This window comes from Bombina bombina, chromosome 1, assembly GCF_027579735.1.
Source record: "Bombina bombina isolate aBomBom1 chromosome 1, aBomBom1.pri, whole genome shotgun sequence".
In the NCBI taxonomy this organism is placed as follows: domain Eukaryota; kingdom Metazoa; phylum Chordata; class Amphibia; order Anura; family Bombinatoridae; genus Bombina; species Bombina bombina.
The window spans coordinates 1009267903-1009290436 of NC_069499.1; the positions used below are offsets into that span (position 1 = coordinate 1009267903).

The following is a 22534-nucleotide window of genomic DNA, read 5'->3' on the forward strand; positions in this document are numbered from 1 at the left end:
GTCATCCTTACTTGTGGGAACCAATACCAAAGCTTTAGGACACGGATGAAGGGAGGGAGCAAATCAGGTCACCTAGATGGAAGGCACCACGGCTTGCAAAACCTTTCTCCCAAAAATAGCCTCAGAAGAAGCAAAAGTATCAAACTTGTAAAATTTAGTAAAAGTGTGCAGTGAAGACCAAGTCGCTGCCTTACATATCTGATCAACAGAAGCCTCGTTCTTGAAGGCCCATGTGGAAGCCACAGCCCTAGTGGAATGAGCTGTGATTCTTTCAGGAGGCTGCCGTCCGGCAGTCTCGTAAGCCAATCTGATGATGCTTTTAATCCAAAAAGAGAGAGAGGTAGAAGTTGCTTTTTGACCTCTCCTTTTACCAGAATAAACAACAAACAAGGAAGATGTTTGTCTAAAATCCTTTGTAGCATCTAAATAGAATTTTAGAGCACGAACAACATCCAAATTGTGCAACAAACGTTCCTTCTTTGAAACTGGATTCGGACACAAAGAAGGCACGACTATCTCCTGGTTAATGTTTTTGTTAGAAACAACTTTCGGAAGAAAACCAGGTTTAGTACGTAAAACCACCTTATCTGCATGGAACACCAGATAAGGAGGAGAACACTGCAGAGCAGATAATTCTGAAACTCTTCTAGCAGAAGAAATTGCAACCAAACACAAAACTTTCCAAGATAATAACTTAATATCAACGGAATGTAAGGGTTCAAACGGAACCCCCTGAAGAACTGAAAGAACTAAATTGAGACTCCAAGGAGGAGTCAAAGGTTTGTAAACAGGCTTGATTCTAACCAGAGCCTGAACAAAGGCTTGAACATCTGGCACAGCTGCCAGTTTTTTGTGAAGTAACACAGACAAGGCAGAAATCTGTCCCTTCAAGGAACTAGCAGATAATCCTTTCTCCAAACCTTCTTGAAGGAAGGATAGAATCTTAGGAATTTTTACCTTGTCCCAAGGGAATCCTTTAGATTCACACCAACAGATATATTTTTTCCATATTTTGTGGTAAATTTTTCTAGTTACAGGCTTTCTGGCCTGAACAAGAGTATCAATGACAGAATCTGAGAACCCTCGCTTTGATAAGATCAAGCGTTCAATCTCCAAGCAGTCAGTTGGAGTGAGACCAGATTCGGATGTTCGAACGGACCTTGAACAAGAAGGTCTCGTCTCAAAGGTAGCTTCCATGGTGGAGCCGATGACATATTCACCAGGTCTGCATACCAAGTCCTGCGTGGCCACGCAGGAGCTATCAAGATCACCGATGCTCTCTCCTGATTGATCCTGGCTACCAGCCTGGGGATGAGAGGAAACGGCGGGAATACATAAGCTAGTTTGAAGGTCCAAGGTGCTACTAGTGCATCTACTAGAGTCGCCTTGGGATCCCTGGATCTGGACCCGTAGCAAGGAACCTTGAAGTTCTGACGAGAGGCCATCAGATCCATGTCTGGAATGCCCCACAATTGAGTGATTTGGGCAAAGATTTCCGGATGGAGTTCCCACTCCCCCGGATGAAATGTCTGACGACTCAGAAAATCCGCTTCCCAATTTTCCACTCCTGGGATGTGGATTGCAGACAAGTGGCAGGAGTGAGTCTCCGCCCATTGAATGATTTTGGTCACTTCTTCCATCGCCAGGGAACTCCTTGTTCCCCCCTGATGGTTGATGTACGCAACAGTCGTCATGTTGTCTGATTGAAACCGTATGAACTTGGCCTTTGCTAGCTGAGGCCAAGCCTTGAGAGCATTGAGTATCGCTCTCAGTTCCAGAATGTTTATCGGTAGAAGAGATTCTTCCCGAGACCAAAGACCCTGAGCTTTCAGGGGTCCCCAGACCGCGCCCCAGCCCACCAGACTGGCGTCGGTCGTGACAATGACCCACTCTGGTCTGCGGAAGCTCATCCCCTGTGACAGGTTGTCCAGGGACAGCCACCAACGGAGTGAATCTCTGGTCCTCTGGTCGGAGACAAGTCTGTATAGTCCCCATTCCACTGACTGAGCATGCACAGTTGTAATGGTCTTAGATGAATGCGCGCAAAAGGAACTATGTCCATTGCCGCTACCATCAAACCTATTACTTCCATGCACTGCGCTATGGAAGGAAGAGGAACAGAATGAAGTATTTGACAAGAGTTCAGAAGTTTTGATTTTCTGGCCTCTGTCAGAAAAATCCTCATTTCTAAGGAGTCTATTATTGTTCCCAAGAAGGGAACCCTTGTTGACGGGGACAGAGAACTTTTTTCTACGTTCACTTTCCACCCGTGAGATCTGAGAAAGGCCAGGACAATGTCCGTGTGAGCCTTTGCTTGAGGAAGGGACGACGCTTGAATCAGAATGTCGTCCAAGTAAGGTACTACTGCAATGCCCCTTGGTCTTAGCACCGCTAGAAGGGACCCTAGTACCTTTGTGAAAATCCTTGGAGCAGTGGCTAATCCGAACGGAAGTGCCACAAACTGGTAATGCTTGTCCAGGAATGCGAACCTTAGGAACCGATGATGTTCCTTGTGGATAGGAATATGTAGATACGCATCCTTTAAATCCACCGTGGTCATGAATTGACCTTCCTGGATGGAAGGAAGAATAGTTCGAATGGTTTCCATTTTGAACGATGGAACCTTGAGAAACTTGTTTAGGATCTTGAGATCTAAGATTGGTCTGAATGTTCCCTCTTTTTTGGGAACTACGAACAGATTGGAGTAGAACCCCATCCCTTGTTCTCCTAATGGAACAGGATGAATCACTCCCATTTTTAACAGGTCTTCTACACAATGTAAGAATGCCTGTTTTTTTATGTGGTCTGAAGACAATTGAGACCTGTGGAACCTCCCCCTTGGGGGAAGCCCCTTGAATTCCAGAAGATAACCTTGGGAGACTATTTCTAGCGCCCAAGGATCCAGAACATCTCTTGCCCAAGCCTGAGCGAAGAGAGAGAGTCTGCCCCCCACCAGATCCGGTCCCGGATCGGGGGCCAACATCTCATGCTGTCTTGGTAGCAGTGGCAGGTTTCTTGGCCTGCTTTCCTTTGTTCCAGCCTTGCATTGGTCTCCAGGCTGGCTTGGCTTGAGAAGTATTACCCTCTTGCTTAGAGGACGTAGCACTTGGGGCTGGTCCGTTTCTGCGAAAGGGACGAAAATTAGGTTTATTTTTGGCCTTGAAATACCTATCCTGAGGAAGGGCGTGGCCCTTGCCCCCAGTGATATCAGAGATAATCTCTTTCAAGTCAGGGCCAAACAGCGTTTTCCCCTTGAAAGGAATGTTAAGCAATTTGTTCTTGGAAGACGCATCCGCTGACCAAGATTTTAACCAAAGCGCTCTGCGCGCCACAATAGCAAAACCAGAATTTTTCGCCGCTAACCTAGCCAATTGCAAAGTGGCGTCTAGGGTGAAAGAATTAGCCAATTTGAGAGCACGAATTCTGTCCATAATCTCCTCATAAGAAGAAGAATTATTATTGATCGCCTTTTCTAGCTCATCGAACCAGAAACACGCGGCTGTAGTGACAGGAACAATGCATGAAATTGGTTGTAGAAGGTAACCTTGCTGAACAAACATCTTTTTAAGCAAACCTTCTAATTTTTTATCCATCGGATCTTTGAAAGCACAACTATCTTCTATGGGTATAGTGGTGCGTTTGTTTAGAGTAGAAACCGCCCCCTCGACCTTGGGGACTGTCTGCCATAAGTCCTTTCTGGGGTCGACCATAGGAAACAATTTTTTAAATATGGGGGGAGGGACGAAAGGTATACCGGGCCTTTCCCATTCTTTATTTACAATGTCCGCCACCCGCTTGGGTATAGGAAAAGCTTCGGGGGGCCCCGGGACCTCTAGGAACTTGTCCATTTTACATAGTTTCTCTGGAATGACCAAATTCTCACAATCATCCAGAGTGGATAACACCTCCTTAAGCAGAGCGCGGAGATGTTCCAATTTAAATTTAAATGTAATCACATCAGGTTCAGCTTGTTGAGAAATTTTCCCTGAATCTGAAATTTCTCCCTCAGACAAAACCTCCCTGGCCCCCTCAGACTGGTGTAGGGGCCCTTCAGAACCAATATCATCAGCGTCCTCATGCTCTTCAGTATTTTCTAAAACAGAGCAGTCGCGCTTTCGCTGATAAGTGGGCATTTTGGCTAAAATGTTTTTGATAGAATTATCCATTACAGCCGTTAATTGTTGCATAGTAAGGAGTATTGGCGCGCTAGATGTACTAGGGGCCTCCTGTGTGGGCAAGACTGGTGTAGACGAAGGAGGGGATGATGCAGTACCATGCTTACTCCCCTCACTTGAGGAATCATCTTGGGCATCATTTTCTCTAAATTTTGTGTCACATAAATCACATCTATTTAAATGAGAAGGAACCTTGGCTTCCCCACATTCAGAACACAGTCTATCTGGTAGTTCAGACATGTTAAACAGGCAAAAACTTGATAACAAAGTACAAAAAACGTTTTAAAATAAACCGTTACTGTCACTTTAAATTTTAAACTGAACACACTTTATTACTGCAATTGCGAAAAAGTATGAAGGAATTGTTCAAAATTCACCAAAATTTCACCACAGTGTCTTAAAGCCTTAAAAGTATTGCACACCAAATTTGGAAGCTTTAACCCTTAAAATAACGGAACCGGAGCCGTTTTTATATTTAACCCCTTTACAGTCCCTGGTATCTGCTTTGCTGAGACCCAACCAAGCCCAAAGGGGAATACGATACCAAATGACGCCTTCAGAAAGTCTTTTCTATGTATCAGAGCTCCTCACACATGCATCTGCATGTCATGCTTCTCAAAAACAAGTGCGCAATACAGGCGCGAAAATGAGACTCTGCCTATGATTAGGGAAAGCCCCTAGAGAATAAGGTGTCCAATACAGTGCCTGCCGGTTATTTTACATAATTCCCAAGATTAAAATAATTCCTCAAGGCTATGGAGTATAAAATATAAATCGATTTAGCCCAGAAAATGTCTACAGTCTTAGAAAAGCCCTTGTGAAGCCCTTTTTTTCTTTCTGTAATAAAAATGGCTTACCGGATCCCATAGGGAAAATGACAGCTTCCAGCATTACATCGTCTTGTTAGAATGTGTCATACCTCAAGCAGCAAAAGTCTGCTCACTGTTCCCCCAACTGAAGTTAATTCCTCTCAACAGTCCTGTGTGGAACAGCCATCGATTTTAGTAACGGTTGCTAAAATCATTTTCCTCTTACAAACAGAAATCTTCATCTCTTTTCTGTTTCAGAGTAAATAGTACATACCAGCACTATTTTAAAATAACAAACTCTTGATTGAATAATAAAAACTACAGTTAAACACTAAAAAACTCTAAGCCATCTCCGTGGAGATGTTGCCTGTACAACGGCAAAGAGAATGACTGGGGAAGGCGGAGCCTAGGAGGGATCATGTGACCAGCTTTGCTGGGCTCTTTGCCATTTCCTGTTGGGGAAGAGAATATCCCACAAGTAAGGATGACGCCGTGGACCGGACACACCTATGTTGGAGAAATATGTATTTAGTTTAAACTAAATGGAACATGAAAGAAACACTATTAAATACACTACAGTCAAATATATTTTGCCCTTTATCACACCACTAGCTAGATCTTACTGTAACAAAGTCCACAAACCTTCAATCTGGACAGACAAAATTCCCAAATCTCGTAGCTGTTGGTTGTTGCCCTGGGCAAGGAGACGCAGCCTCTCTGCCGCTTCTCTGGGGATGCTGAATGTGACCCTCACACTGTTCCATGGCTCCACCTTATGAACCTTCAGTTGGTTGGACTCTGCATGGGAGAATAACTACATTAGAAAGTTGCCACTGTCACTGAACCCAAGAGAACCAGTTCTTTGTGATGAATAAGGGGTCACTTGGAGCATACTCAAGCAAAAAAGATTGTTTTGAAGGAGGAAAGAGAGCTACACAACATTATACAAAGAAAAAGATCAACTGGTAACTGGAAAAATGCTACAGAAGCTTGTAAATAGGGAACACGCACTGTGGAGGGTAACAGGTGTAGTCACATGCAAATAGGATGTATATTAAATGAAACCATACCCATGCTAATTAGATTGGGTACATATTCCAATATTTTTTCAAGCTTTTGTGGGAAGTCCTTATCATCGATGTCTCCTTTAAAAGCCAGAAAAATAGTTGAATCCACTCCTTCCGACTTGAACTCGTCTTCTATGCCAGAATCACAATCGCCTTCTAAAGTTGAGGTGGTCGGAGGATTGGACCATGTCTCCCTCAAGTCAAAAAGGTTGTTGTAGATCATTGCAGAGTATCTTGTAGCTTAGTGTATGGAACAAACTATTGGAAAAATGAGAAAACCATAAACAACCATATCAGATAATACTGTGATTTATTTATACAGGCGTACCTCATTTTATTGAGTTTTGCAGATATAGTGTGTTTTTTTTTTGTTTGTTGTTGTTTTTTTACAATTGAAGGGTTGTGGCAGCCCTGCATCGAGTAAAGTCTATCAGTGCCATTTTTCCAACACATATACACATAAATACACACACATACTTTAGCATTTTTTTAGCAATAATGTATTTTTTTTAATTAAGGTATGTACTTTGTTTTTTTAGACAATGCTATTGCACAATTAACAGACTACAGTACAGTGCTAACATAACTTGTATATGCATTGGGAAACCAAAACATTTGTGTGACTCACTTTATTGCGATATTTGCATTATTGTGGTGGTCTGGACCTGAGCCTGCAATATCTCCGAGGTATGCCTGTATTCTAAAAACATATTCTGAAGAAAAATATAATATTGGACAGATTTATAAAAATTTAAAAAAATCAATAATAATGCATTCAGGTCTAGTTAAAAATCTAACCTAGACTACAAAAAGATTTTAAAAAAAATAATTCAAAGGTTAGTGTAATGCTAATCAATAACATGGAAATATTAACTGTTTACTATTTTATAAAACCTGGATTCCCACTGAATGAATACACCAGAAGTAAACACAATAATTAAAGGGACAGTCAAGGGAATGTAATTTTAAACAACTTTCCAATTTACTTTTATCACAAATTTTGCTTTGTACTCTTGGTATTCTTAGTTGAAAGCTAAACCTAGAAGGTTCATATGCAAATTTCTTAGACCTTGAAGACTGCCTTTAATCTGAATGCATTTTGACCACTAGAGGGCATTAGTTCATGTGTTTTATATAGATAACATTGTGCTCATGCACGTAAAGTTACCCTGGAGATAGCACTGATTGGCTAAAATGCAAGTCTGTCAAAAGAACTGAAATAAGGGGGCAGTTTGCAGAGGCATAGATACAAGGTAATCACAGAGGTAAAAAGTGTATTTCTATAACATTGTTAGTTATGCAAAACTGGGGAATGGGTAATAAAGGGATTATCTTTATTTTTAAACAACATATATTACTAATGGCATAAGACATCATAAAATAATACTGATTAAAATGCTACTACAGAGAACATTAATTAAGATGTGTAAAACAACTTCTCAGATATGCAGAATGATTAGTTCAGCAAATCAGTGAAAATATTTTTTTCATTTTTCACATTTTCAATACTTTTGTCCCATATGCATTTTTATGAAAACATGTCTCTGGTATTTTTTCATAAAAATGCATATGAGACAAAAGTATTGAAACTATACGTTCTTGTTAAATGCTTATTTTACAATATAGGGCATACATTTTTATGGGACATTATAGTGAAAAGATGACATGCTCCAATTCATTAGAGCTTGTGATGTTAGCACTAGCGACCTTGCGTATGTATGTTTCTAACTCCCACAAAATACCCCCTTTGGAGCCGTAGAAAAGTGTGGAGGAAAGTGCTGCTGACCCAATCAGCAGCGCTAATCACAAAACCTAGCTATGCGGCAAGTACTGTCAATTGGGTCAGGAGCAGCTTCCTCTGAATCAGCAGTTCTCTTCCGCTCCCGAGCTGTACTTTACCTATGTGTTCAAACCCTTTGCGGGAGTTGAACACAAAGAGGTGCAGGGTTGCTAGTAATTAAATGCTCTAACGAATTAGAGAATTACCATTTTTCACTAAAATGGCCCTTTAAGCACTGTTATTAGCTCCTTAACGTAAAGGGTACGTCCTACAAAAAACGGTAGTTAACGACCAACAACGTACCCGGTTTCAAGCGGTGGAAGCAATCCTGATCACTTCCAGCCGCTTTCAAGGTATTGCTGTGATGCCGCGATATTGAGGCATCACTGCAATACCTTTTTTTGCACACTGATTGCACCTCTCTGCATCGGTCAGCAATGGTGCCGATCGTTGGTGGGTGGGAGCAGCTGCAGGGCGGCGGGTGACTGGCCCATTGCTGGACTAGATCTGGCTGCTTTTTCCGGGAAGGGGAGCGGGTGCGCGTGCACCACTGATCTGTCTCTAAGGGAACAAGAGAGGGAGGGGGGAAATAATAGTTTGAAATGGGAGCTGGGAGGGGGGTAAGATATTGAGGGGGGAAGCAGCTACACTACGGAAAAATGGGGTAAAATATAAATAATAAAAAAATAAAAAAGAGAAAATTTGTTAAGAAACTGGGTACTGGCAGGCAGCTGCCAGTACATTAAATAGCCACAAATAGGAAGAGGGGGGAGTTTAAGAGAGCTGTTTGGGGGGGTATCGTGGAGGTTGGGGGGTTAGGGGGGGAACCTACACTGCAGAAACTATTTATATATATATAAAAAAAATGCTTAAAGAAAAAAAAAAGCTTTTATTCTAGTACTGGCAGACTTTCTGTCGGTACTTAAGATGGCGGTGACAATTGTGGGATGGAGGAGGGAAGAGGGCTGTTTGTGAGGGGTCAGGGAGGGATCAGGAAGTGGGATGTGTCAGTTGGAAGGCTGATCTCTACACTAAAGCTAAAATTAACCCTACAAGCTACCTAATTAACCCCTTCACTGCTGGGCATAATAAAAGTGTGGTGCGCAGAGGCATTTAGCTGCCTTCTAATTAGCAAAAAGCAATGCCAAAGCCATATATGTCTACTGTTTCTGAACAAAGGGGAATCCCAGAGAAGCATTTACAACCATTTGTGCCATAATTGCGCAAGCTAATTGTAAATAATTTCAGTGAGAAACCTAAAGTTAGTGAAAAAAGTGAACGATTGTTTTTTTTATTTGATCCCATTTGGCGGTGAAATGGTGGCATGAAATACCAAAATGGACCTAGTGTTGTCTACTACACTAAAGTTAAAATTAACCCTACAAGCTACCTAATTAACCCCTTCACTGCTGGGTATAATACAAGTGTGGTGCGCATGGGGAATTTAGCGGCCTTCTAATTACCAAAAAGCAACACTAAAGTCATATGTCTGCTATTTCTGAACAAAGGGGATCCCAGAGAAGCATTTACAACCATTTGTGCCATAATTGCACAAGCTGTTTGTAAATAATTTCAGTGAGAAACCTAAAGGTGAAATGGTAGCATGAAATATACCAAAATGGACCTAGATCAATACTTTGGGTTGTCTACTAAAAGAAAAATATATACATGTCAAAGGATATTCAGGAATTCCTGACAGATATCACATCTAGTATAGTTAACTATCACTAATTTTGGAGAGAAAAAAAATGGTTTGGAAATAGCAAAGTGCTACTTGTATTTATTGCCCTATAACTTGCAAAAAAAGCAAAGAACATGTAAGTCAAAGTTAGAAAAAGTGTGTTTTTTTCAATTTTTTCATCATATTTTATACTTTTTATTATAGTATCTTATCTTTAGAAAGTCCATTTAATGGCGACAAAAACTATATATAATATGTGTGGACACAGTAAATGCGTAAGAGGAAAATTACAGCTAAACACAAATACTGCAGAAATGTAAAAAACAGAATTTATGTTTAGCTGATAAATTTCTTTCTCCTACGGTGTATCCGGTCCACGGCTTCATCCTTACTTGTGGGATATTCTCTTCCCCTACAGGAAGTGGCAAAGAGAGCACACAGCAGAGCTGTCCATATAGCTCCCCTCAGGCTCCGCCCCCCCAGTCATTTGACCGACGGTTAGGAGAAAAAGGAGAACCACAAGGTGCAGTGGTGACTGTAGTTTACAAAAAATAAATTTAAACCTGACCAAAATGCCAGGGCGGGCCGTGGACCGGATACACCGTAGGAGAAAGAAATTTATCAGGTAAACATAAATTCTGTTTTCTCCTACATTGGTGTATCCGGTCCACGGCTTCATCCTTACTTGTGGGAACCAATACCAAAGCTTTAGGACACGGATGAAGGGAGGGAACAAGTCAGGTAACCTAAACGGAAGGCACCACTGCTTGCAAAACCTTTCTCCCAAAAATAGCCTCCGAAGAAGCAAAAGTAATGAATTTGTAAAATTTGGCAAACGTATGCAGTGAAGACCAAGTCGCTGCCTTACAAATCTGTTCAACAGAAGCCTCATTCTTGGAAGCCACAGCTCTAGTAGAGTGAGCTGTAATTTGTTCAGGAGGCTGCCTTCCAGCAGTCTCATAAGCCAACCGAATGATGCTTTTCAGCCAGAAAGACAGAGAGGTCGCAGTCGCCTTTTGACCTCTCCTCTTGCCAGAATAGACGACAAACAAGGACGATGTTTGTCTGAAGTCTTTAGTTGCTTTTAGATAAAACTTTAAAGCACGAACCCCATCAAGATGGTGTAACAGACGTTCCTTGTTAGAAACTGGATTAGGACACAGAGAAGGAATAACTATTTCCTGGTTGATATTCTTATTGGAAACCACTTTTGGAAGAAAACCAGGTTTGGTACGTAAAACGACCTTACCTGTATGAAACACCAGATAGGGTGAATTACACTGCAAAGCAGACAATTCAGAAACTCTTCTAGCAGAAGAAATAGCTACTAAAAACAAAACTTTCCAAGATAGTAACTTAATATCTATGGAATGTAGAGGTTCAAACGGAACCCCTTGAAGAACTGAAAGAACTAAATTTAGACTCCATGGAGGAGCCACAGGTCTGTAGACAGGCTTGATTCTGACTAAAGCCTGTACAAACCCTGAATATCTGGCATGGCTGCCAGACGCTTGTGTAACCAAACAGACAGAGCAGATATCTGTCCCTTAAAAGAACTAGCTGACAGACCTTTCTCCAATCCTTCTTGGAGAAAAGATAGTATCCTTGGAATCCTAATCTTACTCCATGAGTAACCCTTGGATTCGCACCAGCAAAGATATTTCCGCCATATCTTATGGTAAATTTTCCTGGTGACAGGCTTTCTAGACTTGATCAGAGAATCTATAACCGATTCCGAAAACCCACGTTTAGCTAGAATCAAGCGTTCAATCTCCAAGCAGTCAGTTGCAGAGAAACTAGGTATGGATGTTCGAATAGACCTTGAATTAGAAGGTCCTGCCTCAAAGGCAGCTTCCATGGTGGAACCGATGACATATTCACCAGGTCTGCATACCAAGTCCTGCGTGGCCACGCAGGAGCTATTAGAATTACCGAAGCCTTCTCCTGCTTGATCCTGGCTACTAGCCGGGGGAGAAGGGGAAACGGTGGAAAGACATAAGCTAGATTGAACGACCAAGGCTCTACTAAGGTATCTACCAATGTCGCCTTGGGATCGCTGGACCTGGACCCGTAACGTGTAACTTTGGAGTTCTGACGTGACGCCATCAGATCCAGATCTGTAATGCCCCATAGCTGGGTCAGCTGAGCAAAAAACCTCCGGGTGGAGTTCCCACTCCCCCGGAAAGTCTGAAGACTCAGATAATCCGCTTCCCAGTTGTCCACTCCTGGGATGTGAATTGCTGATAGATGGCAGGAGTGATCCTCTGCCCATTTGATGATCTTGGATACCTCCCTCATTGCCAGGGAACTCTTTGTTCCCCCCTGATGATTGATGTACGCAACAGTCGTCAAGTTGTCCGACTGAAATCTGATGAATTTGGCCTCCGCTAGTTGAGGCCATGCCTGGAGCGCATTGGATATCGCTCTCAATTCCAAAATGTTTATCGGGAGAAGAAATTCTTCCCGAGACCATAGACCCTGAACCTTCAGGGACTTCCAGACCGCGCCCCAGCCTAAGAGGCTGGCGTCGGTCGTGACAATGATCCACTCCGTTCTTCGGAAACTCATTCCCTGAGACAGGTGATCCTGAGACAACCACCAGAGGAGTGAGTCTCTGGTTTGCTGGTCCATCTGAATCTGGGGAGAAAAATCTGCATAATCCCCATTTCATTGTTTGAGCATGCACAGTTGCAATGGTCTTAAATGAATTTGAGCAAAAGGAACCACGTCCATTGCCGCAACCATTAGTCCTGTTACCTCCATGCACTGAGCTATGGAGGGTTGAGGAATGGATTGAAGACTTCGACAAGTGTTCAAAAGTTTTAATTTCCTGACCTCTGTCAGAAAGATTTTCATTTCTACCGAGTCTATTATTGTTCCCAGGAAGGGAAACCTTGTGAACGGGGACAGAGAACTTTTTTCTATGTTCACCTTCCACCCGTGAGACCTTAGAAAGGCTAGAACAATGTCCGTATGAGCCCTTGCTTTGTGAAAGGACGACGCCTGTATTAAATGTCGTCTAGTTAAGGTGCTACTGCAATGCCCCTTGGCCTTAGCACCGCTAGAAGGGACCCTAGCACCTTTGTGTAAATTCACGGAGCAGTGGTCAATCCGAAGGGAAGAGCCACGAACTGGTAATCCGAATGGTTTCCATTTGGAATGATGGAACTCTGAGAAATTGGTTTAGGATCTTTAAATCCAGAATTGGCCTGAAAGTTCCTTCCTTTTTGGGAACTACAAACAGGTTTGAGTAAAATCCCAGTATTTGTTCTGCTGTTGGAACTGGGTTTATCACTCCCATTTTTAAAAGGTCTTCTACGCAATGTAAGAATGCCTGTCTCTCTATCTGGTCTAAAGATAAGCGAGACAAGTGGAACCTTCCCCTTGGAGGAAGGTCCTTGAATTCTAGAAGATACCCCTGAGAGACAATCTCTAGTGCCCAGGGGTCCAGAACATCTCTTGCCCAGGCCTGAGCAAAGAGAGAAAGTCTGCCCCCTACTAGATCCGGTCCCGGATCGGGGGCTACCACTTCATGCTGTCTTGGTAGCAGCAGCAGGTTTTTTTGGCCTGTTTACTCTTGTTCTAGCCTTGCAATGGTTCCATGCTGGTTTGGGCTGGGATGCGTTACCCTCTTGCCTAGTGGCTGTAGAGGTAGAAGCCGGTCCGTTCCTGAAATTGCGAAAGGAACTAAAATTAGACTTATTTTTAGCTTTGAAAGGTCTATCCTGTGGAAGGGCATGGCCCTTTCCCCCAGTGATATCTGAAATAATTTCTTTCAACTCTGGCCCGAATAGGGTCTTACCCTTGAAAGGAATATTAAACAATTTTGTTTTGGATGACACATCCGCCGACCACGATTTTAGTCAAAGCGCTCTACACGCCACTATTGCGAAACCAGAATTTTTCGCCGCTAATTTAGCTAACTGAAAAGCGGCATCTGTAATGAAAGAATTAGCCAACTTCAGGGCATGAATTCTATCCATGACTTCATCCTAAGAAGTCTCCTTCTGGAGCGAGTTTTCTAATTCCTCAAACCAAAAAGCAGCTGCAGTGGTTACAGGAATAATGCAAGAAATTGGTTGAAGAAGAAAACCTTGTTGAACAAAAATTTTCTTAAATAAACCTTCTAATTTTTTATCCATAGGATCTTTGAAAAGGCAACTGTCTTCTATTGGTAAAGTTGTGCGCTTAGCTAGTGTTGAAAGTGCCCCCTCTACCTTAGGGACCGTCTGCCACGCGTCCCTTCTGGGGTCAACAATGGGGAACATTTTCTTAAATATAGGAGGGGGAACAAAAGGTACACCTGGTTTCTCCCACTCCTTATTCACTATATCCGCCACCCTCTTAGGTATCGGAAACGCATCAGTGTGTACTGGGACCTCTAAGAATTTATCCATTTTACACAATTTTTCTGGGACCACCAAAGGGTCACAATCATCAAGAGTAGCCAGGACCTCCTTAAGTAGAGCGCGGAGGTGTTCTAGCTTAAATTTAAATGTTATGGTATCAGGCTCTGCCTGCTGAGAAACTTTTCCTGTGCCAGAAATTTCTCCCTCAGAGAGGCCCTCCCTCACCGCCAAGTCAGATTGATGTGAGGGCACTACAGATAAATTATCCTCTGCGTCTACTTGCTGATTTTCTGTATTTAAAACTGAGCAATCACGCTTCCTAGGAAAAGCTGGCAGTTTGGATAAAAATGCTGCGATAGAGGGGGGGCGGAGCTACGCCGTGCTGGAGCATGGACGCACTGTAAAAGAGCTCCGGAGCTGTTTGGGACCTTTGGGCATTAATAATGGCATAAATGCTACCAATTACCGCTGCCAGGTCATCCTAATTAGTGTCTAACAACCCAGACACACTATTCACTTTGCAACTTCGAGGGAAATCTGTTGCGGAACTATCTGTAACAAGAACTGCAGACGCCATCTTACCGCTACACAGGACCCCTGATCGGCGACTAGTGCCGCTTATGCTGTTTGCCACGTGAGGCCTCCTACCCGACTGCACTCCTGAACGGCTCTGTTTGGGGATCCTGCCGGTCCGGATTCTCCCCGGCTTCACCATCTGCCGGTGGCCCGACACGCAACTGCCTCCCACGTGGCTACAGGTACTCATAACTACGCACTCCATCCTGACAGACACTAATGCTAGAGGCCTCCACTCTCACCTCTCAGGATTATATATTCCCATACAACACTCATTTAGCCTCTCTGAGTGGCCAGTAAACCTACGCTCTTTTGAGTCATTGCTTGACCGGACCTCACCAGTACACTTTTTTGGTCCGTTGCAGTTCTGCAGTATAACTTAATATTTCCTTCTGAAGTTCAGCGCATGGACTGTTGCCTTATACAGAAATTGATCCCTTGAGCTTAACCCAGAGAGACTGCAATAGATTTCTTCATAAGATCCCTGCTACTCAGTGCAGGAAGAACCAAAAAGAAATTTTCTTTACTATTAGCCTATTTTTCACAATATTTTGCTACGCCACCAATCTCTCTCACCATGACAAGTAAGAAAGGAAATAAACCTGACAAACCCACAAAAACACTAACTCTGGGCCCCTCAGTAACATCATTTTTTCACCCTCAAGAAACTGTAACGACGGATAATGCACAATCCTCAGAACTGCCCTCCACTGTTCTTAACCCTTCTTCATCCCAAGATTCCCTACAATCTATTCAGACACAGATAGCGGGACTGCCATCCAAATCAGATATAGAATCCTTAAAGAAATTTATTAAAGATGAAATTAAAGATCTTAAAAAAGACCTTAACGAATTGGGCTCCAGAATGGAATTTTTAGAAGACGGACAAGAACATCTCAACAACATGGTCAGCACCAATACTCAAAACATTAATGTGCACGACTCTATGATCCAAAACTTAAACGACAAAATCGAAGACCTCGAGAATCGAGGAAGAAGAAACAATCTCCGCTTGAGGGGGATACCAGAGGATGTCTCTACTGAACAACTCAGGACATATGTCACAGAATTTTTTCACTTCCTCTTACCTCAAGCCCCTCTTATTCAGAACGACGACATCGAGAGAATCCATAGGGCTCTAAGACCTCCTGCTAAACCGCCTGCCCCACCTAGGGACGTTATCCTCAGATTTCTTAAATACACCACAAAAGAAGAGATCTGGCAATCTGCCAGAACCCGACGGACCATTCAATTTCACAACCACTCCCTACAAGTATATCAGGATCTCTGCCCTCAGACAATCCAGCGCAGAAGAGAGGTCCGCTTTATCACCAAAACTTTACAAGAACACAATGTCAGATACCGTTGGGGCTTTCCATTTAGCCTAATCATCTCCCACAATGGAGGCCAACTTGTCTATAAAGGCTTCTCAGACCTGGACCACATTTCTAAGAAACTTAACCTTACATTCGAACAACCTCCTGAGTCGATCATCACTAGCCAACACCACCTGATACATTCAGATGACGAGGCACCGAAAGACCAGAGACCTAGCTGGTCGAGAATACTACCTAAGAGACGCAGAACAGGCCTTGCCACCACTTCTACAGGATCCTAAACTGACCACTTACTAACTTCCCATTGAAAATTCCCACAAGCCTTACCCCATAGGCTAACTGTTCATTCATACCCTTATTCCTCAATACATTTGAGGGATCTGTCTCCAGTTTTTCTCCCTCGAAGAAAACCTGCAAGTGACTTATACTCTGGACTGGTACAGTATAAACCCACTACACCTGGGCTTGTATTGACATGCTTCTTAGATTTACCTTACATGCTACTTTGCCCATATGTGTATGTTGCTCAAGCTATAATTATGCCATATATTTATGTTTGTTTAACAAATTTCACCCCTTAGGTTCCATAACATCATTCCACCCCCCTGGATGATGTCCTTTCCAGGCCGCAGTACTGGCTGCGGTAACCTGGACCAAGTTGTTTTTCTGTTTTTGTTGTTGTATGCCCAGTTTATTCATGCAAGTTCTGCTGTAATTGTTCAAGTTTATTTGTGTGTGTTATATTCAAAACGTATTATGCTCATTTTCACATATCTTTATCATATTGCTCAAGGTCATTATAGATTTATCTTTATCACCCCTGTTTACCTTCTCACCAGAGGTATTTGGTTGCTACGTGTCTGCTTATATTACCATGTTCCCCACTCTGCCCTTACTTTTTCATTTGTCTTCTACTTCTCCCTTAGTCATTGGGCCATCATAGACCCCCTACCTTACTCTCACAATCGCCCTACCCTCTTAGGCGACATCTCTCTATCCTCGACTTCAGCGCTCACCCACTCACATAGACATGGATAGGAACCCAAGACCCATCTCCATCGCTTCTCATAATGTAAAGGGCTTTAACACCCCTCAGAAAAGATCGAGGGCCATGAGGGAATTCCAAAAACTCAAATACGATATCATCCTACTCCAGGAAACCCATTTCAAAAAAGGTAGAGAGCCATTATTATCTCTTAGGAAATTTGGCCAGGTGTACTTATCCTCTCACTCGACAAAGCACAATGGGGTAGGCATTTTGATCAGAAATCAGGTCCCCTTCACCCCCTCTAATATATACAGAGACAGGGAAGGTAGACTAGTGATTATCACCGGCCGGCTGTTTAATAGGACAGTAACCATTGCCAACATATATGCCCCTAATTCCAACCCTACTGGGTTCTACCACCAGTCCTGTACTATCATTTCAGAAATGACTAGAGGCACCCTGATCCTGGGGGGTGATTTCAATTTGGCCTTAGACCCTGGTCTTGACTGTTCCTCCGGCCACACATCAATCCCCCAAAAAACCCTTAAGTCAGTAAAGTCCTCCCTCTCCAAATTGAATTTACACGACACCTGGAGAATCTACCATCCCCAGGAAAAAGATTATTCTTTTTACTCATACCCCCACCAATCCTACTCTCGTATCGATTATATAATGATTGATGTTTCAAGTCTGACCCTAGTGCAAGCTACCGACATCTCCCCCATAACCTGGTCTGACCATGCTAGGATTAGTTGCACACTGTCGTGGCCCACCTCCCAGAGATTAGACTACACTTGGAAGTTAGATGAGTCCTTACTGTCCGACCCTATGATTAAAATACAACTACAAGAAAAACTCACTTCCTACTTTAGATTAAATTCTACACCTGGGATGTCTCCCCTTAATATCTGGGAGGCACACAAATGTGTCATCAGGGGGGACCTCATTGCAATCAAGGCAGATAGGAGACGGCAACACTCTCTAGCCCTTAAAAACTTACTAGAAGAACTGACAAAACTTCAAGACTCCCACAAGAGATTTCCTAAGTCACACTCCCTCCTCGATCATATCCAACATAAACAAAAACAACTAGACTTACTTTTAGGGGTTGAGGCTAAACGTAGGGCCCTCTTCCTTAGAAGGAGATTTTACGAAGGGGGAAATAAACAAGGTAGACTGCTAGCGAGACTCCTCCGCAGTAAAGCTTCCAAAAAATACATTATGCACATAAAAGACGCTAAAGGGAAAACCTGGCACTCCTCCTCTGATATAGCTGATAAATTTAAAAACTTCTATGAGGAGCTATACAATTTACATAAAGAAAGAGCCCCCCCCTCCCAGGAGGCCATTTCGGAATACCTAGCATCTATTGATCTACCCTCCCTCTCCACAGACCAAAAATCAGACCTAGACTCTCCTTTTACTTTAAAAGAACTCCAGACAGCCATCCGATCCTTCCCCACCGGCAAGGCCCCTGGTCCAGATGGTTTTACCCATTCATACTACGCTAAATTCCTCGACATTCTGGCCCCCCCTCTTTTAGCTTACTTTCTAGATATCGACAATGACGTCCCCTTCCCATCCTTGTCCCTCCAAGCCCACATTTCCGTTATCCCAAAACCTAACAAGTCCCCTGACAGTATCCCGAATTACAGACCAATATCCCTATTGAACGCAGATATCAAAATTTATGCGAAAATGATAGCGACCAGATTAAATCGTTATCTCCCAGACCTAATCCACCGAGACCAAGTGGGCTTTATCCCTTTCAGAGAGGCGAGGGACAATACAGTCCGGAACCTGTTTCTCCTCTGGCATGCCAAAACGCAAAATCTCCCCACGATCTTTCTCTCAACCGACGCGGAGAAAGCGTTCGACCGCGTCGGCTGGCCGTTTCTTAAAGCCACCCTTCAGTCCCTGGGCATTGGAGACTCTATGCTCCATAGAATCTTAGCCCTGTATGATTGCCCGTCCGCTCGAATATCTCTCAACGGCATTCTCTCCCCTCCCTTTCAGATTTCAAATGGCACTAGACAAGGATGCCCCCTGTCCCCCTTATTGTTTGTCTGCCTCCTAGAAACATTCGCATCCAGAATCCGACAAAATTCAAAAATTCATGGTATCTCGATTCAGGGGGAGTCCTACAAACTCTCTTTATTCGCAGACGATGTGCTATTCTCCCTCACCGACCCCTCACAATCCATTCCAGCCCTTATAGATGAACTCACACTTTTTAATACCCTGACTAACTTCCTGATCAATCACTCCAAATCCGAATACCTGGGGGTCTCCCTGCCGCCACTCCTCAGACAACAACTTAACTCATCCTGCCCCTTTCGCCAATGCTCCTCCCACCTAAAATACCTAGGCACCCTCCTCACAGAGGAGATAGATTCCATATACAATTTAAACTTTGCCCCTTTAAAACTTTCTCTAGAGCGGGAACTTTCATCCTGGCACTCCAGGCACCTTTCCTGGATGGGTAGAATCAATGCAATTAAAATGACGGCCTTCCCCAAACTTCTATACCTGCTGCAAACTCTACCCATACCCCTCCCCCCCCGATTTCTCTCTAACATACAAAAACTATTCACATCTTTTATCTGGGGTGGTAAGCACTCAAGAATTAATAATAAAGTTATGATGAGTCCCCGAGTTCACGGAGGTCTGGGAGTCCCCGATCTTAACCTTTATAACCATGCCATCTTTATACAGAGAATCGTGGATTGGAGACTCCACAGATCCCAGAAAAGATGGGTTGTCTTAGAGGAACTTATAAATACTGGGCTTAACTTACAATCTTGTTGCTGGGACCCGGGGGGCGGAGTTGTACCGGAGGGAATAATGAACCCAATTACCAAAGAAACCTTGACTCATTGGGACAAGATCAATAGACTTAACCCTTACCTCTCATCTAGGCCCTCCCCATTGACATCACTACTTTTTAATCATGAGTTTTCCCTGACGACCTGCAGAAGAATTCCTGAGGACCCTTCCCCCTCGACTGACATTTCCATATACCACATCACTGATAATGAGCGCCTTCTGACACAAGCTCAGCTTATAGAGTCAGGCTTTACTTGGGCCCACAACTGGTTCACCTTCAGGAAGATCCACCACTACATTACATCCCATAGACATCACCTTAACATGCTGAGACCACTGACCAACCTAGAAAAATTATTTTCCTCCACCTCTATTCTCAATCACACCCTCTCCAGAATATACTCCATCTTAACCTACCCCCCTCCTGGCAACCTTCCCCACTCTATGGAATCCTGGGAGAGGGAACTGGGGGTCACTATTCTCCCACAGATGGCCTCCTCTATGTTCATCAACACTAAATCCTCCTCTTCCTCTGCTGGCTTGCTAGAACTGAACTACAAAATACTCCACAATTGGTATCTTACACCACGCAGACTACATAAATTATACCCCACAACTACGAACCAATGCTGGCGCTGTGGCCACGTGGGCAGTGGCATGGGCCACATGTGGTGGTGGTGTACTGTCATCAACTCATTCTGGAGATCCCTCATTGGGGAAATAGAGACTATCTTCCAAAAACCATTACCTTGCGACCCCCTGCTATACCTCTTAAATAAAAACATCAAACTCCCATCCAAACCACTCATCACCTTGTTTCGTATCTTTATAAACAGTGCCAAATCCCTTATAGCCAAAAATTGGAAATCCGCAGACCCCCCCACTATTGCACAATGGAGAGCTAAAGTTTCAGATCTACTAGAACTTGAGGAATACAGGGCTTATAGATTAGATAATAGGGACCATTTTATCACTGCTCAGATTACCTGGGAACAGTATCTCAAGAACACTCTCGACTTATCGCTTGCTGTGCAGGACACCGCTTAACTAACCATTCTTACCCGTCATCCATAGATTCTATTTTGACTATTCCTAATTGACCCAGACACACTATTACTTCGACTTTAGCAGACACATTTGACCGTTGCTAATTCAATGTAAGCAAACGATATCCCCCACCCTAATTCCAACCAACCCTCTTATCCGCTTTCCCCTTTTCCCCCTTCCTTCACCCTCCTTTTTTTTTTCCCTCCCCCTTCGCCCTACCTCCATTCTCCCTTCAGCCCTATGTATATATTGTTTAATTGACTTTGATTTTTCTCACGAAATTGAATGTTTGTAACAAGCATGTTCTGGCTGATTCTATGTTGTAAACTTCTTATAATCCCTTTAATAAAAAGAATTTGGATTAAAAATGCTGCGATAGAATTATCCATTACTGCTGCTAACTGTTGCATAGTAATCGCAATTGGTGCGCTAGATGTACTGGGCATCGCCTGCGCGGGCATAGCTGGTGTTGACACAGAAGGAGAGGAAAGCAAGCTATTTTCACTACCTTCAGCTAAAGAATCATCTTGGGCTATATTTTTAAGTGTGATTGTACGGTCCTTAAGCTGTTTGGACGCTATGGCACACTTCACACATAAATTTAATGGGGGAACCACCTTGGCCTTTGGACATACAGAACATAGGCTATCTGAAGATTCAGACATGTTTAACAGACTTAAACAGAACTACAATGCAATAAAAATTATTTTTGACAAAAACGTTACTGTCTCTTTAAATAATAAAAAAGCACACTTTTTTACTGAAACATCAAAAAACCATGAAATAAACATCCGATTTTAATGAAATTTTCACCACAGAGTCTTAATGCTTTGAAAAGATTGCACACAAATTTTCAGATCAATTAACCCCTTAATGCACACTTTTTTACTGAAACCTCAAAAAAAACATGAAATAAACATCCGATTTTAATGAAATTTTCACCACAGAGTCTTAATGCTTTGAAAAGATTGCACACAAATTTTCAGATCAATTAACCCCTTAATGCCCAAACCGGAGCTAATAACAGTAATTAACCAGTTAACACACTACAGTACTAGCCACAGCTTTCACTGTAGCCTTTTACCTTCATTAGGGATTATTTTAGCAGGAAAGAAGCCTACCTGGAGTCTTTTATGCCTCTTGACTCCCCACATGAAGTTGCATGGATTGCCTAGGCAAAAACAACTGCACAATTGAGGCCTAAAAATTAGGCCTCCTCCCTCTTCATTCTAGAGTGGAGGGGCCTTTCTGACTAGATTTAGGTGTCCAAATAAGTGCCAGGCCGAAATTAAACCCCAAAAGTGTTTTAAAGTCTGAAAAAACACCTTATTTATAGTGAAAAACATGCTAAAAAGCAATCAATTTTAAAGCCCACAATAGTGTCAACCAGCATAGAGCCCTAAATATAAGCCATCATTTTATACAGAGTCTATTAGAAAAAAATGACTTACCAATCCCAGAGGGAATTTCTGAACAGTCTTCTAGCATTACATGGTCGTTAGAAAAATGACTGATCATACCTGAAGCAGTTAAGCCTGCAAACTGTTCCCCCCAACTGATGTTCTCTGGTTTCACAGTCCTGCGTGGGAACAGCAATGGATTTTAGTTACTGGTGCTAAAATCATACTCCTCTCAACAGAAATCTTCATCACTTTCTGCTGTAGAGTAAATAGTACAAACCGGCACTATTTTAAAATAACAAACTCTTGATAGAAGAAATAAAAAACTACAACTAACACAACATACTCTTTACCACCCCCGTGGAGATGCTACTTGTTCAGAGCGGCAAAGAGAATGACTGGGGGGGGCGGAGCCTGAGGGGAGCTATATGGACAGCTCTGCTGTGTGCTCTCTTTGCCACTTCCTGTAGGGGAAGAGAATATCCCACAAGTAAGGATG

The 22534-nt window shown here is 43.0% G+C and overlaps 1 protein-coding gene across 5 annotated transcripts in view; it reads right to left on the reverse strand.

Moving 5' to 3' along the window:
• The window catches only part of NCOA6 (nuclear receptor coactivator 6), a 288056-nt gene that overhangs the window by 218723 nt on the left and 46799 nt on the right, over positions 1-22534 (reverse strand). For 4 of the 5 annotated variants that reach the window (XM_053713955.1, XM_053713638.1, XM_053713867.1 and 1 more), the window contains 2 exons: positions 6055-6309; positions 5627-5782 (listed from right to left, as the gene is read on the reverse strand). In XM_053713955.1, the coding sequence (XP_053569930.1) occupies positions 5627-5782; positions 6055-6274 (376 nt within the window). In that variant the 5' untranslated portion in view covers positions 6275-6309. Of the gene's footprint in view, positions 1-5626; positions 5783-6054; positions 6310-6679; positions 6765-22534 lie in introns of all 5 variants that reach the window. The other variant, XM_053713713.1, reaches the window with a different exon arrangement.